This window comes from Carassius auratus, chromosome 14 (genome assembly GCF_003368295.1).
Source record: "Carassius auratus strain Wakin chromosome 14, ASM336829v1, whole genome shotgun sequence".
Lineage (NCBI taxonomy): Eukaryota > Metazoa > Chordata > Actinopteri > Cypriniformes > Cyprinidae > Carassius > Carassius auratus.
Window position 1 is genome coordinate 11,384,997 of NC_039256.1, and position 24,065 is coordinate 11,409,061.

The 24,065-nt window shown below is 34.9% G+C and overlaps 1 protein-coding gene across 3 annotated transcripts; it reads left to right on the forward strand.

The window, feature by feature from the left end:
* The first annotated feature begins 538 nt into the window (after nt 1–538).
* LOC113113616 (long-chain-fatty-acid--CoA ligase 1-like) lies at nt 539–23,916 on the forward strand. 3 transcript variants are annotated; one of them, XM_026279925.1, is made up of 21 exons: nt 539–664; nt 9,489–9,701; nt 9,787–9,901; nt 10,154–10,218; nt 11,778–11,879; nt 12,862–12,961; nt 13,190–13,365; nt 14,500–14,532; nt 14,674–14,725; nt 14,951–15,024; nt 15,153–15,230; nt 15,341–15,475; nt 16,592–16,726; nt 16,831–16,926; nt 17,016–17,088; nt 17,188–17,276; nt 18,277–18,393; nt 18,799–18,942; nt 19,026–19,127; nt 19,280–19,351; nt 20,699–23,916. In XM_026279925.1, exons 2-21 carry the CDS (start codon nt 9,507–9,509, stop codon nt 20,837–20,839), a joined length of 2,094 nt encoding a protein of 697 aa, XP_026135710.1. In that variant the 5' UTR covers nt 539–664; nt 9,489–9,506; the 3' UTR covers nt 20,840–23,916. The 3 variants fall into 3 exon arrangements, with proteins under 3 accessions (XP_026135710.1, XP_026135708.1, XP_026135709.1); XM_026279923.1 differs by lacking the exon at nt 539–664 and adding an exon at nt 5,039–5,229; XM_026279924.1 differs by lacking the exon at nt 539–664 and adding an exon at nt 5,042–5,198.
* Nucleotides 23,917–24,065: the final 149 nt, after the last annotated feature.

Sequence of the window (24,065 nt, forward strand, 5' to 3'; positions counted from 1 at the left end):
GAGTTTTATTTAGCCTATTAGGCTACTTGGGTTTAAGCCCAAACATGGCCCAGTCACACACATACAAAAAAATAATAAATAATTAATTGATATATAATAATGAATAATAATAAATGGAATCTTTTTCTGTTTATATATCTGTGTCTCTTTGGTTGGTTAATTTTCCAATACTACTCATTCTTTCCTACGGTTCACCACTAAATTTCGCTATTCTATCGTTTTGATCAGTAGGATCTCACTGCATCCACACGTGTTATTTAAAAAATGACTCTACGAAGACAAGTACTATTACAATATAATTTTTATTCGGGATATTTTTATAAATAGTAAATATTTAGCATATTAAATCATCAATGCAGCTGAATTATTACATATATTAGGTGTTTTTATCGATCCCTTGTTGTATAGATATGATATTGACATAATATCACACCTGCGCGCGCTCCCGCTTGTGAAAGTCTGTACAAAGGTGAACGAGGGCGAAACGCGGGTTACTGCGAGTTAAACTAGCTACCAATCACAGGCCTACTTACAGTCTGTTCATTCGTACAGCGCCTCTGATTGGTGGAGATTTTTGCCACCAAACGCAGTGGAAAAAGTAGTAAACGCTCAGCAGACACGCCACGCGCATGGTCGTTTATCAGAAGAGTTCTGTCTCATACAGGTCAGTAAATCCAGTTTAAAAGTCTTTTACAGTTTCTGATGTATTTTATACTGCGTTGAGTAATGAAATGCGTAATGCAGTAGCATAATAGCAACTTGTTGCTTGCTGGTGTTCTGAAACATTGCAACGTGTCATTTATGCATACGGATGCCTGCAGAAGAGCATGTGTGAATGGAAATGAAATGTGACACTATGAACTCTTCTTTATTAACAGTTTCGACTTTAATTGTTGTTTAGATATGTATTTTAATTATTTATCAATTGCACACTGTGTGCAGTGCAAACCCTTACTTTTAAATTAGCATGTGTTTTGTAAAGAGCCTATGTGTTGAATATTTAAAGCTGCTCTTGGTTTGTGAATTAGAAACAGAAAGTCATCTGTCATATATATATGTGTGTGTGTGAGACTATATACTATGACTCAAGTTATTAATTTAGCTTCTAAATGCATTCATCATGCTGTTAAGCAAAAGTGTAGTTATAGATTTCAATTTTCCTCCTAGAAATTGAGCATTAATCTGTATTAAAGGTTAGAATGTCATCTCGCATGAGATCCATTGTGTCCGTTTTGACCTTGTTGTATGACAACAAATCATGTTTCTATTTCCAGTATCCCTTCTACCTGTGGAAATCACCTGTGTGGATAAATGAAAGGTTTAGTATTCAACAATAGGCTTTTATGGGGGGAAAAAAACAAACAAACAATGAAGGCAGTTTCATGCTATTTCAGATTACTGTGAAGCTGTAGTGTACACACTGTGATTGTATATTATATCTTGCCCTCATTGTGGTTATGTAGATGGTTGTTTGTATTTTGGTTTAGGCCAATGTGATTCATGTGTAATCTGGTATTCTTGCAGGGCTTGTTTGGTTCGGTCATTGTGTTGCTAATGAACAGGTATTGTGGAAACTAAGGGTTTGGAAACAGACTCCTGATATGCAGGACAAAAGGTCATGGGCGTCTGAGCGTGTGAATGGGTGCCTGTAGACCACACCTGTTCATCTTTATTAATAATGGTGAATGCTGGCGATTGTTGCATGCATTTATAGGTCACATATCTTGAATAAGGGAGATTGCAGTGTGTGTATTTTGTCAACAGTCAGAAGCAGAATAAAACTCAACCTTTGTCCTGGTCAGATACATGTGATAGATTTCACAAGGTCAGACTGATACTGCCTGTCTAATTTAATCTGGTTTATTAGGCGTATTATTGTCTAAAACTGTAAATAAGATCAACTGACCCCATGATGCAGCTGACTCATAATTGTCTAATGTTGTGGTTTTTGAATAGTTGCAACACTGCTATGTTTAATATTGGATCAGAGATATGACTTCCCACTTCTCAGTTTGACTAGCCTTTAGTTGTGTGTCCTTTATCATGGATAAAACGATACATCTGCTGATTGATTGGACAATATTTGTTTATTGACGATGGTGACTGCTGAGGTAAGCACCTCCTGACTCTTTCTGTTTGCTCGGTCTCATTTGGACTAGTCATTGGGTGTTTGACAGGCAGTGTGATGCAATCTTGTCTGTTGTGTAGGTTTTGAAACTATGTAGGCCTAAGCATTCCGTATGAATGACTGAAATAAATGATCTAGTGTGAATAATAGAGACGTGAGTCACATAAAACCTCTTAAGAATGTGTCTGGGTCATAATTCACCATAAAGCATAAGAAATTGGGCTTTGCATAAAAATGTAAAGCTGTTTAGGGCCATTTTTTTATGGTTTCACATTTTTTTTAAGTGCATAAATACATTTAGAATGTTATGGAAGATTTATTTTTTAAATAAACGTTGTTCCTTTGAACTTTCTATTCATCAAAGAATCCTGAAGTAAATTATGGTGTTATTTCCACAAAATAAAGCCGCACAACTGTTGTCAATATTATTAATCAGAAATGTTTCTTTAGCAGAAAATCGGATATTAGAATGATTTCTGAGAGATCGTATGACATTGAAGACTGCAGGAATGATGCTGAAAATTCAGCTTTGATCACATAACTTTTTTTAATGATATATTCACATAGAGCTTTGATCACATAACTTTTTTTAATGATATATTCACATAGAAAACTGTTTTAAATTGTAATAATATCTCCCAGTTTTGCTGTTTTTACTGTATTTTTTTATCAAATATATGCATCTTAACAACCCCAGATTTTTGTAATGTAATGGTAGCATTATATGCTGTCCTGCCTTTATGCTGATAAAATGTATGTTAAGTAAACATTCATATCTAATATATAATGAACCAATAATAAAAAAAAAAGGACCCTAAAAGAGGTGTATTACAGTAGTCAGAATTCTGTTGTAAATGTCATGAAAAATGCAAATAATCTTACTGGTTATTTATTTTATATATATATATATATATATATATATATATATATATAGAAGTTTTAATTTTTAATTGACTTAATTCACATTGCACTAAAGTTTACACCTCAAATCAGTGAAAGCTGTCTTGTTCTTGAGGTTAATGCGGATGTGATATGTCCGCTGGTCTCTCGTCATAACTCGCATGCCTTTAATATATCTGGATCTGTTCCACTCAACCTCATGCCACTGTTTTCCATTTGTTGTGCCACTATTTTTAAATAGCAGCCCTGCTCTGGGAGGGGGTTGTGTCTGTGCCCATCGGGTGACCGGCCTGCGGGCCTGTCATTGGTCTCACTCACCCCCCTCAAGAGTTTAAAGGACGAGGCTGTGGTCATGTTACCTTTGCCCTGGAAAGTTTCCACACCAGTGGAATGAGACGAAGTGATTATTTATCAGTTCCTCGTGACGGGTCGACACCAAACACAGTGAGATAATAAAGAGATCTTTGAGAAATAAACAGAAGTGCGATAGTAGGTAGTGATCGACAGATATATCAGCTGATATTTAGAAATTTTGCAATTTATTGGCATTCAGTTTTCTTCAAAGGTTTTTGAAAGTCTCTTACACTCACTAAGGCTGCATTTACTTTAGGGATGCACAATCATGATTTTTCATGGCCAATAGGATTTCCTACAAGCAAACAGTCAGGATTTTTTACAAGCAAACTGGCCGATTCCGATAATGATTTCCGATTTTTTTTTTTTTTTTTTCTTTTTTTTCTTTAAGCATCAAACAAGAAAGAAAGAAAGTATACATAAACAAGATTATTTGGTATTTAATAGGCCAAACTGGCTTTTGGCTATTGAAAACAATAACCATAACCATCTGAAATTAACAGCAGTATCTGCACAGTAAGGGCTGTTTCATAGTCAACGCGAGAAACGCGAGCAAGCAACGCGAGCGACGCGCTCCCTTTCATAGTCTAAACAGTGAACGCAAGCATCACGGGTGATGCGTGTATGCAATACAATGCTCACGCAACAGGGGGTAGGGTTAACCCGAAGCGTAACGATGCGTAGCCTCGGGGACGCGTATGCGTACAGATGCGTTGACTATGAAACGGCCCTAAGTAGCCAACATTCAGTACAAACATAGATGATACAGACATCAGCATTCAGCTTTTGTTTTTGAATTGGGTTGAAACTACATAGAATTGGCCTTAAATTAAAAGATTAACTGTAACCATGTGAAATTAAAGAAAAAAAAGAAAAACAGGGGCAGGTACAGTGCGCTCGCTCAGTTTCAGTGAGCAGGAAAGGGGCTCTTATTTTTGCGCCAGTACACAAACGGCTGACTGCTTCCTTCTATCTGTGCCTCAGACGTGTAGCCAGAGACAATTGTCCTGCGCACAGATTTTGAAATACTTCCACACAAATGACATGATAGCGAATGATTACAATGTAGTATGTGCACGTGGGCGCACTTCCGGAAAAACTGGCCGAGAAAAGACCGAAAACCGATCTATGGCCGGTCAACCAGGGCATCCCTAATTTACTTGAGCAAGAATACGCTGATATTGTGGAATATTATTACAATTAAAAATAGCCGTTTTCTAATGAATACATTTTAAAATGTAATTTATTCCTGTGATCTAATATATTATATTTGCTGCTCAAGTAACATTTCCAATTATTATAAATGTTTAAAACCGATGTACTGCTATTTTCTGTGTAAATCATAATTCATTGTTTTTTTTTTTCAGGATTTTTTAATGAGTAGACTGTTGAAATCTTTGTTACATTATAAATGTCTTTAGTGTCACTTTTGAGCATTTTAATACATCCTTTCTAAGTATAAGTATTAATAAAAACAAAATAAATTCAGTCATTTTTTATCACAGAACATCAACGTAATGTAATCAGCATATAGTTCTTTGTGAGTATTGACACAGTGACAATCATCTAGTTTTATTTGAGTACTTTTGAGTACTATTGGTCGTTGCCTGTTTGACTTCCTGTTCTGTGATTGGCTGACACAGCAAGTGTTTCTGTCCAATAAGGGACAGGAAGGAGTCGGCAGGGGTCTAAACTGCGGTTGCACATGAACTCAACCCGTAGTTGTTCAGACTGAATTTTTTTTTTTTTCTTCACCTGGTCATTTCACCTTCTGTTGGCGTGATTCTGTGGGTGCCGGAAGCACATCGACGCCCAGGTTTGGACGTACCTCATTCTTCTAGTTTCAGGTGCTGTGGGTGTGTCTGTGTGTTGTGTGTTGGTCATGTTGTGTTCTTGCCAAGTGATTTGAGATGGTTTGACTTTGTAGTCAACACCTTGATGATTTTCAAGCAAAGGCATCTACTAGCCAAGTCGGAGAAACTTGTTTATAGTACAGTTGCTTATGTCAGAATGTAGAGAACTTAGTATTTGCTGTTCTGAATGAGCAGAGATATTAAATGGTTTGTAGTATTTTAGCTCCAAGACTCCACAATATTATAATTAACTCTGCGTTGTTTGTATGCAGACATGCATGAGTTTACAAGGGCTTCACGCTGTGTCTGTTTTACTCACTAAGTGAAGGCTGTTTCTCAGAAAGATCTGACCCGGGGCAGTAAGAATAGAAGTGGGTGAGAGGTTAAAGGGGTAATGCGTTCTCGCAAGGTTTAACCTGAATCACATAGGCTAGCTGACTAAGGTGACTCATGGCATCATAATGCTGCTGCTAAGTTAGCTTGGGTTAGTTTGTTGCAAATTAAATTTGTAGTTTATACTGTTAATTTGAATATGATTATAATGTGTAGTTGGATTTGTTCAATGTTCAGATCCTAAGTTTCTGTGACAAACTAATCAAATAAAAAACTTTCTTTATGTTCAACTAAAAATGTTGACAATCAGTGCACTGTAGGACTTAATGTTTTATTTTATTCTGTACTTAGCAGAAATGTGGGGGAAGTGAGCTCAGAAGTCATGAAAATAATGTCGCAATGTAGCCAACACTAGTTTAAGCTGTTGGTGTTAATTTTGCCCAGAAACCTGTTTTGTAAAATGTAGGTTTAATGACAGGAGTGTTGATTGCTGTGGAGGTTTGTTGTTATATAAAACCTAAGCTTGATGTGTACTGAATCACAGATGAAGATGACCTTGCAGAACATCTGATCATTTCATCAGCTTGACCCTTCACCACTGACTGTTTCCCTGTAAAGATAGCGTGTCACAGTTCACTTTGATTACCAATTGACTGCTAAGATTCAATCAAAGGGTTTTCCACAATGTTTCAAAACACTTGTCAGGATTTTACAGCTCAATAATGTGCCAATACATTTTTTTTAACAGGACTGATTTAATGAATCACTGAAGCGCAATAAGAAAGTTGCCTGTCAGACACAAACACATTTCTCATGTTTCTTTTGATCTTTTTGAAATTTTAAATTACAGGTGCTGGTCATATAATTAGAATATCATCAAAAAGTTGATTTATTTCACTAATTTCATTCAAAAAGTGAAACTTGTATATTATATTCATTCATTACACACAGACTGATATATTTCAAATGTTTCTTAAAATTTTGATGATTATAACTGACAACTAAAGAAAATCCCAAATTCAGAATCTCAGAAAATTACTTTACAATTACCAATTCAAAAAAGGATTTTTAGAAATCTTGGCCAACTGAAAAGTATGAGCATGTACAGCACTCAATACTTAGTTGGGAGTCCGTTTGCCTGAATTACTGCAACAATGCGGCGTGGCATGGAGTCGATCAGTCTGTGGCACTGCTCAGGTGTTATGAGAGCCCAGGTTGGTCAGATAGTGGCCTTCAGCTCTTCTGCATTGTTTGGTCTGGCATATCGCATCTTCCTCTTCACAATACCCCATAGATTTTCTATTGGGTTAAGGTCAGGCGAGTTTGCTGGCCAATTAAGTACAGGGATACCATTAGAGCTGAAACAACGAATCGATTTAATCGATTAAAATCGATTATTAAAATAGTTGTCAACTAATTTAGTAATCGATTCGTCGCTAAATAAATTTTATTTGCCATAAGCTGCTCATTTCGTGCATATTTCAAATCTGCGGTGACCAAAGTGTGGCAGTAATGAGCCACCGGAGGTTTTACTCAGCCAGTACAGCAGGTGAAGTAGCGAATAGCCAATAGCTGGCCTCGTTTTATGTCACGTGCTTCCCGAACAGCGTCTCTGCAGCATTCAGGGGGAAGTGGGAGTACTTTACTTTGAGCCTTCAAAGTGAAGAGTAACCTGTAAACTCTGCACTACTGAACTGTTTAAGGGGCCATTCACATATCGTGTCTTTTGCGTGCTCAAGTTCGTTATTTCCTATGTAGGCGCGCAGTATGCACTCTCATAATGGAAGCGACGCGGTCGCGACACGCACGCGGTGCGATGCGCCCGTTTTTCCAGGCGCGTCCACACCGCATCCATTTATCCTTTGCTGAAGTTTCCGGGTCTTCATGGAGAGGGCACGTCATGGTTGCTTAGCAAAGGCAGACGCCTCAGGGGCGCTTCTGCCCGAGCGCTTTGGAAAGAAGGAGAAAGCGGCGCGACTAGCGTTTTCCACGCGTTTTTAGGTGCGATATGTGAACGGCCCCTAAGAATTTTATTTGTGCAGATTCTCCAGTACAAGGTTGTTTGCAAATGTTTAGTCGTAAAAGCTGATAACATTGCTTTTAACAGTTAACATTTAAAGCTTTACAAACATGTTATGTTATCAGTTTGTCGTTTACCAGTTCATAATTCAGACTTGCAGCCTAATTATGACTGAATGAGAGAGGTAAATGTTTGAGTATATTTAAAATGCACTTCTGTTCTAAGTATTCACTGCTCTTTTTCACACAGCAGGTTTTTTGTGTGTGTCCCAATTAGTTTTTTCTGGACAACCTTCTGTTGGATTTTACTTTAAATTGTGAGTTCCATTCAGGTTTCATGCCATTGGCACTTTTTTTCGAAGGATTGTTTACAATTGGTTAAAATCTCTTAAAAATCTATGCTGAATGATAAAGACCCTTTATTAATAATTTACTTGGGGAAAAAATGGAAAAAACTAAAATATAAGTACATAAACCGATTAATCGTAAAAATAATCGACAGATTAATCGATTATCAAAATAATCGTTAGTTGCAGCCCTAGATACCATGGTCCTTAAACCAGGTACTGGTAGCTTTGGCACTGTGTGCAGGAGCCAAGTCCTGTTGGAAAATCTGCATCTCCATAAAGCTGGTCAGCAGCAGGAAGCATGAAGTTCTCTAAAACTTCCTGGTATAAGGCTGCATTGACCTTGCACCTCAGAAAACACAGTGGACCAACAGCAGCAGATGACATGGCACTGCAAACCATCACTGACTGTGGAAACTTTACACTGGACCTCAAGCAACGTGGATTGTGTGCCTCTCCTCTCTTCCTCCATACTCTGGGACCCTGATATCCAAAGAAAATGCAAAATTTACTTTCATTAGAGAACATAACTTGGGACCACTCAGCAGCAGTCCAGTCCTTTTTGCAGTGAGACGCTTCTGATGCTGTCTGTTGTTCAAGAGTGGCTTGACACAAGGAATGCGACAGCTGAAACCCATGTCTCACATACGTCTGTGCGTACTGGTTCTTGAAGCACTGACTCCAGCTGCAGTCCACTCTTTGTGAATCTCCCCCACAATTTTGAATGTGTTTTGTTTCACAATCCTCTTCAGGGTGTGGTTATCCCTATCGCTTGTACACTTTTCCTTCCCTTCACCTCTCTATTAATGTGCTTGGACAGAGCTCTGTAAACAGCCAGCCTCTTTTGCAATGACCTTTTGTGTCTTGCCCTCCTTGAGCAAGGTGTCAGTGGTCGTCTTTTGGACAACAGTCAAGGCAGCAGTCTTCCCCATGATTGTGTAGCCTACAGAACTAGACTGAGAGACCATTTAAAGGCTTTGCAGGTGTTTTGAGTTAATTAGCTGATTAGAGTGTGGCACCAGGTGTCTTCAATATTGAACCTTTTCACAATCTTCTAATTTTCTGAAATACTGAATTTGGGATTTTCCTTAGTTGTTAGTTATAATCATCAAAATTAAAAGCAATAAACATTTGAAATATATCAGTCTGTGTGTAATGAATGAATATAATATACAAGTAGTAAGACAACCTTATTTTGTGTTTGCTAAAAGTACCATGAATTTTTTTTTGTCCCCTGTTAAAACCACCTTTTGATCTATTGAATTTCCTTGGTATTATTCATGTATATATGTATGTATGTGATATCACAAATAATAAATTTTTTTTGGACATGTGCCATGGTAAACCACTTACTTTTATTTATTTTTCTTTTGTATTCAATTTTGACAACACATCAAGGGCCAGATACCGTCAACTCTGCTTATCAGATTTTTGTATTTCAACATTTTTTGCCATTCCATGATACATAAATATGGTAATATCAAAGTATTTTTTCCCCCTGTGCTAGGATATAAGCACAGTAGTGTCTACTTTAACCCCTGTTGTCCTCCACAGATTGAGTTCACTGTAGTCATGCAGGCACACGAGCTGTTGAAGCAGCTGCGAATCCCTGAGCTGTCCGAGGTGAGGGACTATTTCCACAGTCTCTCCACAAACACCCTCCTCGGGATGGGTGCGTTCACCGCCGTCACGGCGTACTGGTTCGCCACCAGACCCAAAGCCCTCAAAGCACCCTGTGACCTGCGCATGCAGTCAGTAGAGCTGCCGGTAACACAATACTACATTAAGATGAACTCAAAGCCTGTCTTACTGTAATCAGAGATTTGATATAAAATCTTTTTTTGTCGATCAGGGTGGAGAATTTGCTCGTCGAGCGGCTGTTTTAAACGGAGGACCACTCTTGAGCCATTTCTACGAGGACGCCATGACCCTATACGAGTGGTTTCAAAGGGGTCTCAGGGAGTCAAGTATGTACTTTTAACTTTTATTTCAACCTTGAAGCAATAAATAAATGATCAAGTTGAACATACTTGTATATCTAACTTTATATAATGATTTGGGTGAAAATCCAGTTATATTTTACAATGAAATGCGTCAATATCAACCTGTGGTTAATTGGTCAGCATTAATATATCGCATGATGTTGAATATTCTGTATATAAACACAAAACGGAAAAATCGAATTGGTCTTTATGTGATATCTTTACATTTTCTTTCAGAAAATGGTCCCTGTCTTGGATCAAGAAAACCAAAGCAGCCGTATGAATGGCTTTCGTACTCGGAGGTAGGATGACACTTCTGCATCCGTGTTCTTGTTTTCATCCATGCTTCTTCTAATTGATGCATGCTTTTTTAATACTGTAAGTTTTCTGATATTTTCACTAACCTCATCACAAAGATTGATTTTTATTTTTGCAGTTTTGTATGTAAACAACGCATTTATCTTATATTTCCTATGTTAAAGGTATAGTTCATCCAAAAATGTAAATTCTGTCATTGATTACTCACCCTCATGTCGCTCCAAACACGTAATTTTACGAAACTACGAGAATACTTTTTGTCCTCAAAAGAAGAAGAAGAAAAAAATTTGATTATTTCACCAATCTTCTTGCTACGTTTCTGTACGTTGATCATGGTAGTCTATGCTTGCTGCCTATGCAGGGTCAGAGAGCTCTCAGATTTCATCAAAAATATCTTAATTTGTGAAATCCATCACAGAAAAACACAAGTGTTTTAAGACAATAGTACACATGTAAAATGTCACAATGCAGACCTGTCCCATCCCTCACACTGGTGCATGCCATCCGCCCATCTTTAATGAGCTTTGGGATTTATTATATCTCACATTTACTGTTCCCTTGGTTTTAAAAGATAATAAGTTACCTGGTGCAGTGGGTCATTTAATAAAAACTTTACATAATTTACATCTAGCATGCTGTAAAACCTGTGAAGTAATTCATAGAGTGAGACATTGTTCTTTCAAAATGCCTAATCTGTGTGACGTGTAACCAGAGCGTCCGACACACACTTGTGGTGAAGCTGGTTTTGGATTTCAGACCTCTTACGTGCAGGTTTCTTGTAGGTTGTTGGCGTGTTTGTGAAGGTTGCACTTACACAGGTGGTCAAACTATAAAACGGGCATGTGGGAACTTGTTTAACTGCTGACGCTGTCAAATGTACATTCCTTATGTTGTTGTCTTGTTAATAATCTACAAAGATTGCACATTATACTGGCATGCACTGATAATCTTTAACATATGTGACCCTGGACCAAAAAAACTGTCTTAAGTGTCAATTGTTGGAAATTGAGATTTATACAACTTATGAAAGCTGAATAAAATAAGCTTTCCATTGATGTATGGTTAGTTTTATCGGACAATATTTGTCAGAGATACAACTATTTGAAAATCTGGAATCTGAGGATGCAAAAAAAAAAAAAAATCTAAATAAAGAGAAAATCACCTTTAAAATTGCCCAAATTAATTCTGAGTGATGCATATTACTAATCCAAAATTAAGTTATGATATGTTTATGGTAAGACATTTACAAAATATCTCTATGGAACATGATCTTTACTTAATATCCTAATGATTTTTGGCATAAAAGAAAAAATATATAATTTTGACCCATACAATGTTTTTTTGGGTATTGCTACAAATATACCCCAGCGACTTAAGACTGATTTTGTGCTCCAGGGTCACATATTAAGTTTCCAATGGAAAAATGAATTAAAACTATTTAGAGAAATAATAATTTTCTTTATTTCCGCCATTCTTGTGCAAAGTGAACTGCAGAAGTCGTTTTCTGGTTTGGTTAAGTTATTTGTCATTTCCTCTTCATCAGGTGATTGAGCGAGCAGAGAATTTGGGATCAGCATTTTTGCACAAAGGACACTCTAAGGATGGAGATCCCTACATCGGCATCTTCTCTCAGAACAGACCAGAGGTCAGAGCTAATAAATATCTGATTAATTGCCCAAATGCATCTTTACACTCGTGTTTAGATTTGAACCTGGTTTAACTTAATAATGCAATTCATCTTAAAGGAATAGTTCACCCAAAATTGAACATTGCAGAAGATTTCATAACTGAATTTAGAGAAATGTAGCATTACATCACTTGCTCACCAATGGATCCTCTGCAGTGAATGGGTGCCGTCAGAGTGAGAGTCCAAACAGCTGATAAACACATCACAATAATCCAAAAGTAATCCACACCACTCCAGTCCATTAACTAATGTCTTGTGACGGGAAAATTATAATGTTTTTGGGAATTTAATAGTAAACCATCTCTTCAGGCAAAAATATAGGTCCTCTATAAAGAATATTGAGTTCTCCATTAAAAAAAGTCTTGTCTGAATCAATATAGAAATATGCATAATCAGAAACAAAAGAGAACCGTCCTTTTCACTGGAGGAAGCTTTATCATGGATTATTGATTCATACTTGTCCAGAAGAAAGAGTTTTGAAGATGAAAATAGATTAATGATGGATTTGTTTTTATCAGCTGTTTGGACTCTCATTCTGATGGCACCCACTGAAAGAGTTTTTCACTGCAGAGAGAAGTGATGTAATGCTACATTTCTCCAAATGTATAAATGTATAATAAATTCTCTTAAAAAAAAAAAAAAAAAATATCCAGAAGCACAAGTTTTTGAGTCTTTGTATGACCAAACACAGGAAAAAAAAAAGTTATAAATCATTTTTTGCAAGTCTGATTGGTACTGATGCAAAACATACATTTCACCTTTAAAAGATCAAATTAATCTTTAATTTAAATTTCAATTGAAATGGCAACTTTAAAATCTCCCATCTTGAGTTTTTGCTCTGTTTGGGACTCTAAATTTGTGAGCGACAGGTTACAGTGATTCAATGTGCAGTTCATCTTGTAACGTTTGAGATTCACTAATGTCAGAAATCTTCATCTAGTGGACGATTTCAGAGCTGGCCTGCTACACTTACTCTCTGATATCAGTTCCTCTGTATGACACCTTGGGCACAGAAGCCATAAGCTACATCCTCGAAAAAAGTATGTCAGTTTTTTTTTTTTATCTTGAAATTAGTGTGTTTACATAAAGTTAGTTTGTTTATTAGTCACTGGTTTTAGTTTGCATGCAGATGTGTCATAAGATGTCCCTGTTGTCTATTTATTGATGTTTGCTAGGTCATTATTAGGGTTAGAGATTCATAACTAAATATGAATGTAATTTCTTTTTTTATGACTGTTTTACTGCATGCTTTTGTGTGTGTGTTGCAGCCTGTATTTCTACAGTTGTATGTGACGTACCTGAGAAGGTCAAGCTGCTGTTGGACTGTGTTTCGGGCCGACAGCACTCAGTCAAAACCCTGATCCTCATTGAAAACTTTGACACTGATTTGGTCAGCAGAGCACAGCAGTGTGGCATCGACATCATCAGTCTGAGAGACGCAGAGGTGAATAAACCGCAGATTGTCTGCTCAAATCTTTGTTTAACCCCAGCGAATGCGATCGATGTTTGTGTTTGCGTCTGGTGGAGTCTGTTTGTCTTTCTGTGCCCCGGATCATCTGCGGAAACTGGGTGGAAGAGCTCACTGACACTTCAGCTGCTATTTACAGTACATCCTTCCAGCCAAAAAAAAAAAAAAAAGGACCATGATACAGTTATGGAATTGGATGAACTATATGAATATCTCATTCATGTACAATAATAACTATGTAAAAGAATACCATACAGCACCATATCCCCAAAAAAAGAAAAAAAAAAGATTTTATATATATATGTATGTATGTATGTATGTATGTATGCATGCATGCGTGTATGTGTGTATGTGTGTATATATATATATGTATGCATGTGTATATATATATGTGTGTATATATTTCACTAATTAAAAATCCTTTTTGCATGTCCACTTTGCTTTGATGACTGTTATTGGTCACATGACATGCAGATAAAGAAATAAAATATCAAATTTTAGTATGTTTTTTAAGTGTTTTATTATGAATTGTTTTATGTATTTTTCAATATAATTTTTTTTTATTTCTATTAAATGTAATTTTGATGATATTTTAGTATTTGTATTTATTTTTATTATATTTATATTTATATTATTTATTTATATTTATATTTATTTCCATTTTAATTTTCATTATAACATTTTTGATTAAATGTTTAATTTAATATTGTATTTATTAAATTTTTATGATTTAAGTTCACTTAAATTTCATTATTATTTTTCATTATTTTGTTATTTTATAAATAAGTGTGTTTTGTTTATATGATTTATTTCAGTATTTTATGTAATAGTTTGATTAAATGTGTCATTTATTAAATATTTATTTTAATTGATTTATTTTATTATTTTGACATTATGATTAAATTTTTAGTCATTTTTTTTTAGTTTAATATTACGCGTTTATTTTAATACTACATTTCATAATCTTAAGTTGCTGAAGTGTTTTTATATTTGTTTATATTTGATTGTTGTCAGTCACAGACACAAACCTCATTCACCTTGCAGTTTCTTCCTCTTTCACTGAACTTCCTTCTTCATCATTTATTATAATAAGTTTCCCTTCCTTTGCAGAATATCGGCAAGGCTCATCGACAGAATCCTTTGGTTAGTACTGTATTTTATTTTTCTATATATTTTATAATTATAAAACGTTTAGTTCTGGAAAAATTTTGGATGCTACTTTTCTGTGCATTTATTATTTCTTAAAAATTCTCAATATTTATTTTATTTCTCCTGTATTTACAGCCCCCACAGCCTGATGACTTGGCTATTATTTGTTTTACGAGTGGAACCACTGGTATGATGTTTTATTTTACTTAATTCTACGCACTAGCAACACGAAGATCCAAGTCCAAGAAAATGCACAAATTGACATTAATGTACATTTGGCTTCAATGCAATGTAATGTCTTCTGGATAAAAGTGTCTGACCAATGCACTCCAAATTCTTGATGTAGTATCAGTTTGAAAAAGAAATTGAGTGTAATGATGGACACGAGGTTTCTCGTTTGGTTTCTCACAAGGAAACCCTAAAGGAGCGATGCTCACCCACGGAAACATAGTGTCTAATGTTTCTGCCTTCATCAATGTCACAAAGGTAAATGCAGTCTCAAATAAAAGCCCTATAATCACACAACACTTCTAATACATTTGGAAAGCAGGATGCAAATGTTTAACAGATTATTAAACAGTAATTTGTAATGTTTCTGATGTTCATATTTGCAGCCCACTTGCCCCATCAGTCCTCGGGACACACACATCTCTTACCTGCCCCTGGCACACATGTTTGAGAGAGTCGTACAGGTCTGTGATGAGTGCTTTAAGTTAGTTGAGTGTTTTAATAAACACATTATTAGTGGTTTAAAACAGCTCATGTGTGTTCATGTGGACTGATGCTGTTTCCTCACTCTCAGGGTGTGATGCTGATGCACGGCGGACGTATCGGATACTTCCAGGGTGACATCCGAGTTCTGATGGATGACCTCACGACCCTGAAGCCCACCGTGTTCCCTGTGGTTCCTCGTCTGCTGAACCGCATGTTTGACAAGGTGAGCTTACAGATGTGGTCTTGATATTAGTATAAGAGCTGTAGGTCTGCAAGAAACCTGCAGAAAACAGAAATGTGTAAATCAGAGGGAAAATGACTAATTTATATCCATTTGAGAATGCAGCACTCAGCATTTATCTTCCCATATTTGTACTGAAAATCCTGAATGAAACTGTTATTAACTAAAGAGACTCTTTAATCTCTCCCTGCAGTTTCTGACCAAAATAAAAGCTCAATAGATTCAAGATTTAATATTAGTGCCGTAGTTTAATGTTTGTTTACAAATTTATATTGCAATTTGTTTTGGTAAAATAAAACATATTATTCATATTATTAATTCTATTAAATACTAATGCTATTTAATTTTACAAAAAGTATTATTGCAATTGCTTGCAATAATTATGTAATAATGATAAAATGGTCATTATTATTAATAATACATTAATTGTAAATAATGCAATTGTGATGTATTGATTTTAATTTGTATAATTAAAATAATAAAATAAATTACTTTAATAACAGTATTATCACTATTATTATTATTATTAAAAACTAATTTTATTTAATAGTACAAATAGTTTAACCGTTGCAATATTTTGTTGTTAGTTTTATTATTCAAATATAAAAACATATATTTTAATAATAACAATTTGCAATATATTTTTTATTAATATATTACAATTGCCTTAAAACTACTGCACTATAAAAAAGGGTATTTATTAATAATATTTATTTACATTTGTATAATTAAAGAATAATAAAATATTTTTAGTAATAGTAATAATAAAAGTAATAACAATTTGTTGTTGTTGTTGTTTATTATGTTTTTTATTTAATTGTGAAATAGTAGTACTAGAAAAATAGTAATGTAGTTCATTGATTTAAAATCAAACTTATTTTGAATATTATTATAATTATTATTAATTTAGCACTATTTGTAGTAGTGGTAGTACTAATACTTAACTGATCATATGCCTAAATACATATAAAGCATGTAGTAACCATTGATAACTGTATTACTGTATGATCTGTGTCCCCTCATTCATGTCTTTCCCCTCGTAGTGTCCCCATGTTAGATGCTGTAGTGTAGTAGTAATGTAGTCAAACGCTCTCACAGATCTACGGACAGGCCAACAGTTCCCTGAAGAGACGCATCCTGGAGTTTGCGTTCAGGAGGAAAGAGAACGAGATGAAGAGCGGCATCATGAGGAGAGACAGTGTGTGGGACAAGATCATCTTCAAGAAAGTCCAGGTGATCACTGACCTGAGAATGTGCTTGCTGTGTCTTCTGTGCTGACAGAGTTAGAAAGGGTTGTAGTGTTTAGTGTAGTAACGGGTCTGTGCTGCCCCCTGTAGGCCAGTGTTGGAGGACAGGTTCGGATGATGATAACTGGAGCGGCTCCCATTTCAGCTCCTGTTCTCACCTTCCTGCGAGCTGCGCTGGGCTGCAATGTCAGTTTGATCACCTAAACACATACATTAAGACTCCTTCCACCATATCTTATACTGCTGGATGTGAACTAAATGTTGTTTCCTTGCAGTTTTATGAAGGATACGGTCAGACTGAATGCACTGCAGGGAGCACAGTTACACTACCAGGAGACTGGACTGCGGGTAACACACACACACACACACACACACACACACACACTGAAGCATGTGTTATTAACTCAGGTGCATGTTTATGTTGACTGGTTTATGGTGTCGTTGCAGGTCATGTTGGACCTCCTCTGTCCTGTAATGACATCAAACTAGTGGATGTGGCAGAGATGAACTATTATGCCACTAAAGGCGAGGGAGAGGTGTGTGTGTGTTGTTTTAATGTAAATGAGATGCTATTGTTGTTATTTTATGTAGTCATATTATTATACGTACGGACCTTAAATGTATTAAAGATTAAGATTTGTAAAAAAAAAATTATATATGCAGTGCTGTTAAATGATTAATCGCATCCAAAATAAAAGTTTTTGTTTATGTGATATATGTGGCTACTGTTATACTGCTATATATATATACACAAACACATGCATGTATATATTTAAGAAAAATATGTCATGTTTATAGATTAAATATATTTATATATAATCTTAAATATAAAAATAGAAATATTTGTACATGTAAATATTTTCTATATATACTCTGTGTGTTTATATTCATAATAAATATACACAGTATACACACATTATACAAAAACTTTTATTTTGGATGCCATTAATCACAATTAATAATTTACTGTAATTTAAGTAAAGGCCTACTGTATTGACTTAATTTGTATATTAAGTATACAGAAAATAAATATATCTTATTTTATTAAAATTAAATTTAATGTGGTGTAACGTAGTAATGTGAGAAATAAATAAATAAAAAGTTTTGCAGCTGTATTACGTTTTTTTTTTGTTAATGCTTTGGGAAAAAAGACACCATTTATAGTTTTTAATATTTGGGGTTTTTATTTTTCCTGTTTTAACACTTAATTTGAAAGTTTTTGTGATTTATTTACAGTTATTTATTATTATTATTATTATTATTATTTTAAATCTCTTTTTTTATTGATTTTAGTTTGCTTAGTACTTTAGTAATAATAAAATAAAATAAAATAATAAATTAAATGTACAAAATGATTTATCTAAAGAAATTAGTGACTGAATTTCTAAAGAAGTTTATTTCAGTTAATTTATTTTATTTAAGGTTTATTTTGCATCAAATAATAAAAAGGATTTTTATCATGGTTTAGCAGGAATAACCTTGATGTGTGTGTATGTGTTATTAGATGTGTGATTTGACCGGTGTTGTTTCTGGCAGGTGTGTGTGAGGGGTCCTAATGTTTTTAAGGGGTATCTGAAAGACCCTGAGAAGACGAAGGAGGCTCTTGATGAAGATGGTTGGGTTCACACTGGAGACATTGGCAGGTGGCTGCCGGTAAGAGTGCTTTAATAGAGGACTTTTATTCTGTATTCACAGGCACATTTTATTCTAATTTAGAAAATGAAGAATTGAGATGCACTACTTTTGAATTACAAATAATCAAACATTACACAGCTAATTAAATGTGTACACGTGGAATTAATACTACTCAAGTTTGAGTTTGTACTATGCTTTCATTTCTTCTATTCAAGGCTGCATTTATTTGAATGTTCATATTTCAAATGACTATTTAGCTACTTGTTATTTTAGCAGATCAGGTTTAATTCATGTCAAATATGCCATTATTTAAATGGACTATTTGGTTTTTAGTTTGATAGTTCTATTAATTCATAGTTTTCAGTGATTAGTGAAAGAATCAGACTGATCATACTTGACCACCACATGTTTTTTGTTTTGCAGAATGGCACTCTAAAGATTGTGGATCGTAAGAAGCACATTTTTAAGCTGGCTCAGGGTGAATACATCGCTCCAGAGAAGATCGAGAACATTTACATCAGGAGCGAAGCTGTGGCGCAGGCTTTCGTTCATGGAGACAGTCTGCAGGTGAGGAGAGCGAGAACAACACGCAGATGCAGGCGTTACAGGACAAGTCTTCATTATTCATTGTTCTCTCATTTTCTCCACAGGCCTGTCTGGTAGCCGTCATTGTGCCTGATCCAGACTTTCTGCCTGGCTGGGCCAAGAAGAGAGGCATAGAGGGCTCGTATGAAGAACTGTGCAAAAATAAGGTAAAGACAGATCTGCCATGTGCATTTTTATTCACTTCACCACTTTTCAGAGAGTTGCATTCTTGGGTATATTTGGGTCTAATATAAAATGCATATATCTAACAAGTCACAAAGTTTGAGAGAAAAATAATGTGTCTTATGTTTTTTTCTAGGAGGTGAAGAAAGCCATTCTGGAAGATATTGTCAAATTGGGTAAAGAAAGTGGCCTGAAGTCTTTTGAACAGGTGAGGTTCGTCTTGATAGACTCCAAAAATATTAATTTCCATTCATTTGGATTATACAGTTTTAACTTAAACTAATAAACTTTGTGTGCTGCATATTTGAGAATTATATATAAATGAAACTAGTAAGAACCAAGTATGATTTCTGCACTCCAAACAATCATGACATAGTTTATTATTAATTATTTGCATTTGATTTTATTTAAATGATCACATTTTCAAAATGCATGCACAAATTGCGCTTTGAATTACCACTAATATTTTCATTGGGAAAATAATTACGTATGTTTATTTAAGAAGTGTGTATAAGGCTAAAGTATGGAACAAGCAATATTCATTTAGTTAAAATGTTCATGAGAGCTGAACAAATTTGATTTATTAGTAATAAACACATAAACCTAGTTATTGTGTATTTAAAATGTAATTTTTTTTTAGTACTTTTACAGAAATTTGATTGGTTTCATTAAAGTGTGACTGGCAAACATGCATCACATTAAAGACCAGTTTACTAACATTTCTATCGTTAAAAATGCAGTGACGAATTAGCGCTGAAAAGGAGTGGACCGCTATTTTTGCGCCTGACCTTATTGAATATGCATTTTTAAGAGTTTCTCTTTCAGACAGAAAAGTTATGGGAGGAGAGTTTTCAAATGAATCAAGCAACACGTTTTACTAAGGTTTACGCTCGTCAAATTACTTGTATTTGCTTCATTATTTAACACCCAAAAGAAGCAGGTCTTAAACTATTTTAAGCTTGAAATGGCTGTAACTTTTGTTGCTAGAGGAGGCATCACAGAGAACACAGTGCGTGGTAGAAGGGAGAGGATTTCTTCCACATGTATCAATTTATTTTGAATGCAGAAGAACACTTTATCCGAACATATCGTCTGCCAAGCCATGCTATTTTTTATGAACTTGCTTCAAGAAATAAAAGATGACTTTGAAAGCTCAAATATTAAAACTTTTAGCAAATCATAATTTTTTGGCCTCAGGTTCTTTTCTACGTATTGTGGCTTTTTTTTTTTTTTTTTTTTTTTTGCGACTATGCTAACTTGTGCTGCGCTTGGTATATTGCATTGGTCAATATGTAAATTAGATCGCGTCTGTGTTCTTTAATTTGCATGTTATTAGTAATTCACCCGCAGGTATTTTCACACCCATCAGCACTGTTTTGCAATTGCACTCTTGTGCAAATTTGCCCCGTTTAGTAAAACTGGCCCTAACTTTATTAGGATGGAAATTTGTTTATGCATTTCAAATATGTAAATCTTAAATTTAGGTCTTAATATTTTTAAGTGCATTAAAGTGCATAAAGAAATGATTTAATAAATCATCATCTTCTCTTCTCAGGTGAAGGACATTGCTCTCCACACAGAGATGTTCTCCATCCAGAACGGCCTCCTGACGCCCACCCTGAAAGCCAAGCGCGCTGACCTCAGGGACTGCTTCAGGAAACTGATCGATGAGCTTTACTCCAACATCAAAATGTAAAGCAGAGGACGTGTAACAGAGCTGATCTGGGTCCCATGACTGAAAAGACCTAGTTCAAAACAAGAGGCCTGAGAGCGCTTGTGGTCAACTGATGTAGCATCAGTTTCATATGCCTTTCAGAGTACGATTATAAACCCTAGATCAGCTGTGTTTCTCGACTCGACTTCAGCTTTAAACATCCTGCCTCAGGAAAACGTCCCTACATTGACACCATCATTTTTGCCTTTGACTATTTTGGGAGAAAGGGAAGAGAAATCCATGTGCAAAAACAACCTAATGCTGTTATTGAGGACAAAATAATAATCCTCTTTTATTTAAGTGCATTTTTTTCTAATGAGATGATGCAGATAAGCCAAACATGCTATTGTGCATGTAAAATGTACTCATCCTCATTTCAAGATGAAGGTGAAATGTAGCATTACATCACTTGCTCACCAATGGATCCTCTGCAGTGAATGGGTGCCGTCAGAATGAGCGTCCAAACAGCTGATAAACACATCACAATAATCCACACAGGGTTCCCACGGTTCTTGAAAGTACTCGGATATCAGAGACATTAATTCAAGGCCTGGAAGGTACTTGAAAACAAATAAAGTTCCCTGAAAGTACTTGAAATAAATTTGAAATGAAATTATTTAGTAGAATGGTGCCATTTCAAAAATCTTCCTATATGTGCTGTCAAAGGCTAAACGAAACCGTGCTAATGATCAAGGTGGAGATGTTGATTTAATACAACAGTTAATTAAACAAGAAGTTAATATTAACACATTTTCGATTCTCTGTATGTATGTACTGTACATGTGGAAGAATTGACAATAAAGCAGACTTGATATTAAGTAATATTGCATTATCTTAACACTATTGCCTAATTTTGCTGTATTCAACAAAAATAGTGACAAAATAAACAAAGTAACAGCTGACCTGCTGCGCATCTCCATTCAAGCAGCATTTATGTATGAATGGGCGTTTTTAAACGAATCTGAATCAATTATCTCTTCATAAAGACAGACGGTGGCTTCTTTCCTGAACGAATCAACTGTTCAAACGAATCAATTGAATGAAAGATTCAGGGATAAAATCAGGGACTTGGCGCCACCTACTGGCAGTTTTACTTTCATTTAATCTTTTCTGTTATTTAAATCATTTCATATTTATATATACAAAATGTTATATTTAAAACATTAACCTCAACATGAAGTTCTGAATTAAATTGCACTCATGTGACCGCTGAGCCTCATTAAACCCTGACGATACACCTACAAGCCACTTTTTCTCTAGCACAAATTATGTTTTAAAACTGATTTCATTTGATTGTTAACTTTTATTAATATTCTAGTTGTTTTAATTAGAATTTTTTAAATAGCTTATAGATATATATTTTTGAATTTGAATAAAGATTACATACTTAATAAAGTGAGAAAAATGCCATTACTAAGGTATTGGTACATCACTTTAAGGAGTCAAATATCATCTCGTAATGGGAAGGCTAATATTTTATCAGAGTATTATTATTATAGTATTATTTTTTAATTAGGTGCATAAGTTTGCAAGTGTAGTTCCCTGTTTAACCATTGTTTATTAATTAAAAAATGAGGAAAATATTTATAATTTAAATCTTTTACAAGAATTACAGCAAAAACCAGTTAGATGAAATATCAATATTTGAGAAATTCAGAATTCCTTTGAACACGACTGCTCAAAATGGTCGAAATTTATGAAACCTACACATTCAAAACCTCATTACTCTGAAATGTTTCATGTAAATGTTAAGTGTAAGTGAAATGTTAGTACTGTAAGAGGTCTTTCACGATGCTACATCATTATCGGCTGTTTGGGCGCTCATTCTGACGGCACCCATTCACTGCAGAGGATCCAAGTCAATGCATTACGCCATATCAGTTCTAATGAAGAAACACTCATCTAATCTTGGATGGCTTATGTACATTTTAAGAAAACTTTAATACAGCAAACCTTAATTTTTAAGTTTGTGGCCTTTCTCGAATGTTTTTTCAACTGCTTCATTGGCAGTAGCTACATTGAGTATATGTGTGTTTGAGAAATATCATGTACAGTCTCAGGGGAAAATGTGCCTTATTAATGGACATCAGCTGCATTGAGTGTTGTTGATGAGAGGGGGAAATGCACACATGCAAAAAAAATAAAAGCTAATAATTGTGTACTGTACCTCACGATCAACATGAAGGGCGAAGCACACACTCCACACTAGATGGAGAGTGGGAAATATTTCATCATTTTGTCTTCCATAAGATATTTTAATGTTCTGAAGACTTTGACTCTTTATTAACACGACGTACATAAAAAAAAAATAAAAAATGAAAGTGTGGTATTTTAGGAAAGCAACTTTTATTGGAACTTTATTCAAGAAACACTAGCAAAGCAAATTTTTGTTTAGCTAAATCTTCTATTTAATTCTATATATTTGTATAGAACTCATTCAAACGCAGCTTTATTAAGAATAGTGCCTTACAAAACGTGTGGAAATGGTTCATAAATCCGTTTTTATGCATGATCTACTCCAATAAGTTTAGCTTGTTTCTCATGAATAAGGTCCGTTGAGTTTAAACGCAGCCTGTGTGATCACGATATGTTCCTATATAAGCTATATGCTGTCTATATGATGCTTCCCTCATCTTTAATGTTGACTTTAAGACAGCTTGCGTTCTCCTCTAATCTGCTTGTGATGTGTGTGTGAAGGCTTTGAATGGCAGATGTTTTCAGGTGTAATATTATGGATGTCTCATATCATTATGCTGTAACATCATTGCAGAATACAGGAGCTTTCCACATGTGTCCTTCTGTTTGATTGAGGGCTGCTGCTTCATGTTCACAGTAACTGTGTGCTTATTATGCACAGGTTGTTTTTATTGTTGGTTTTATTCAAGCTGTATCTTTGTGTGTGTAATGACCTGTGGATAAGCCAAAGCAACTGTGGTGTGTGTGACAAACTAAAGTGCACTCTTATAATGACTCAGATGTATTAAAATACATTATCATGACTATATACATTTTCCATGTAAGAGATATAAGAGAAATAAATATGATTTATGGATGTTCAAGAGTTGGTTAAAGCTGTTTTTTATTCAGGGCTGTGAAAATTAAATGTAGATAATCATGTGACTAAAACCATTTTTTTCATATGTTTTTTTTCACTTTCTGTTAGAACTGCATAGAAAGAAACAATAATGTCATTTAGTAAATATATTTA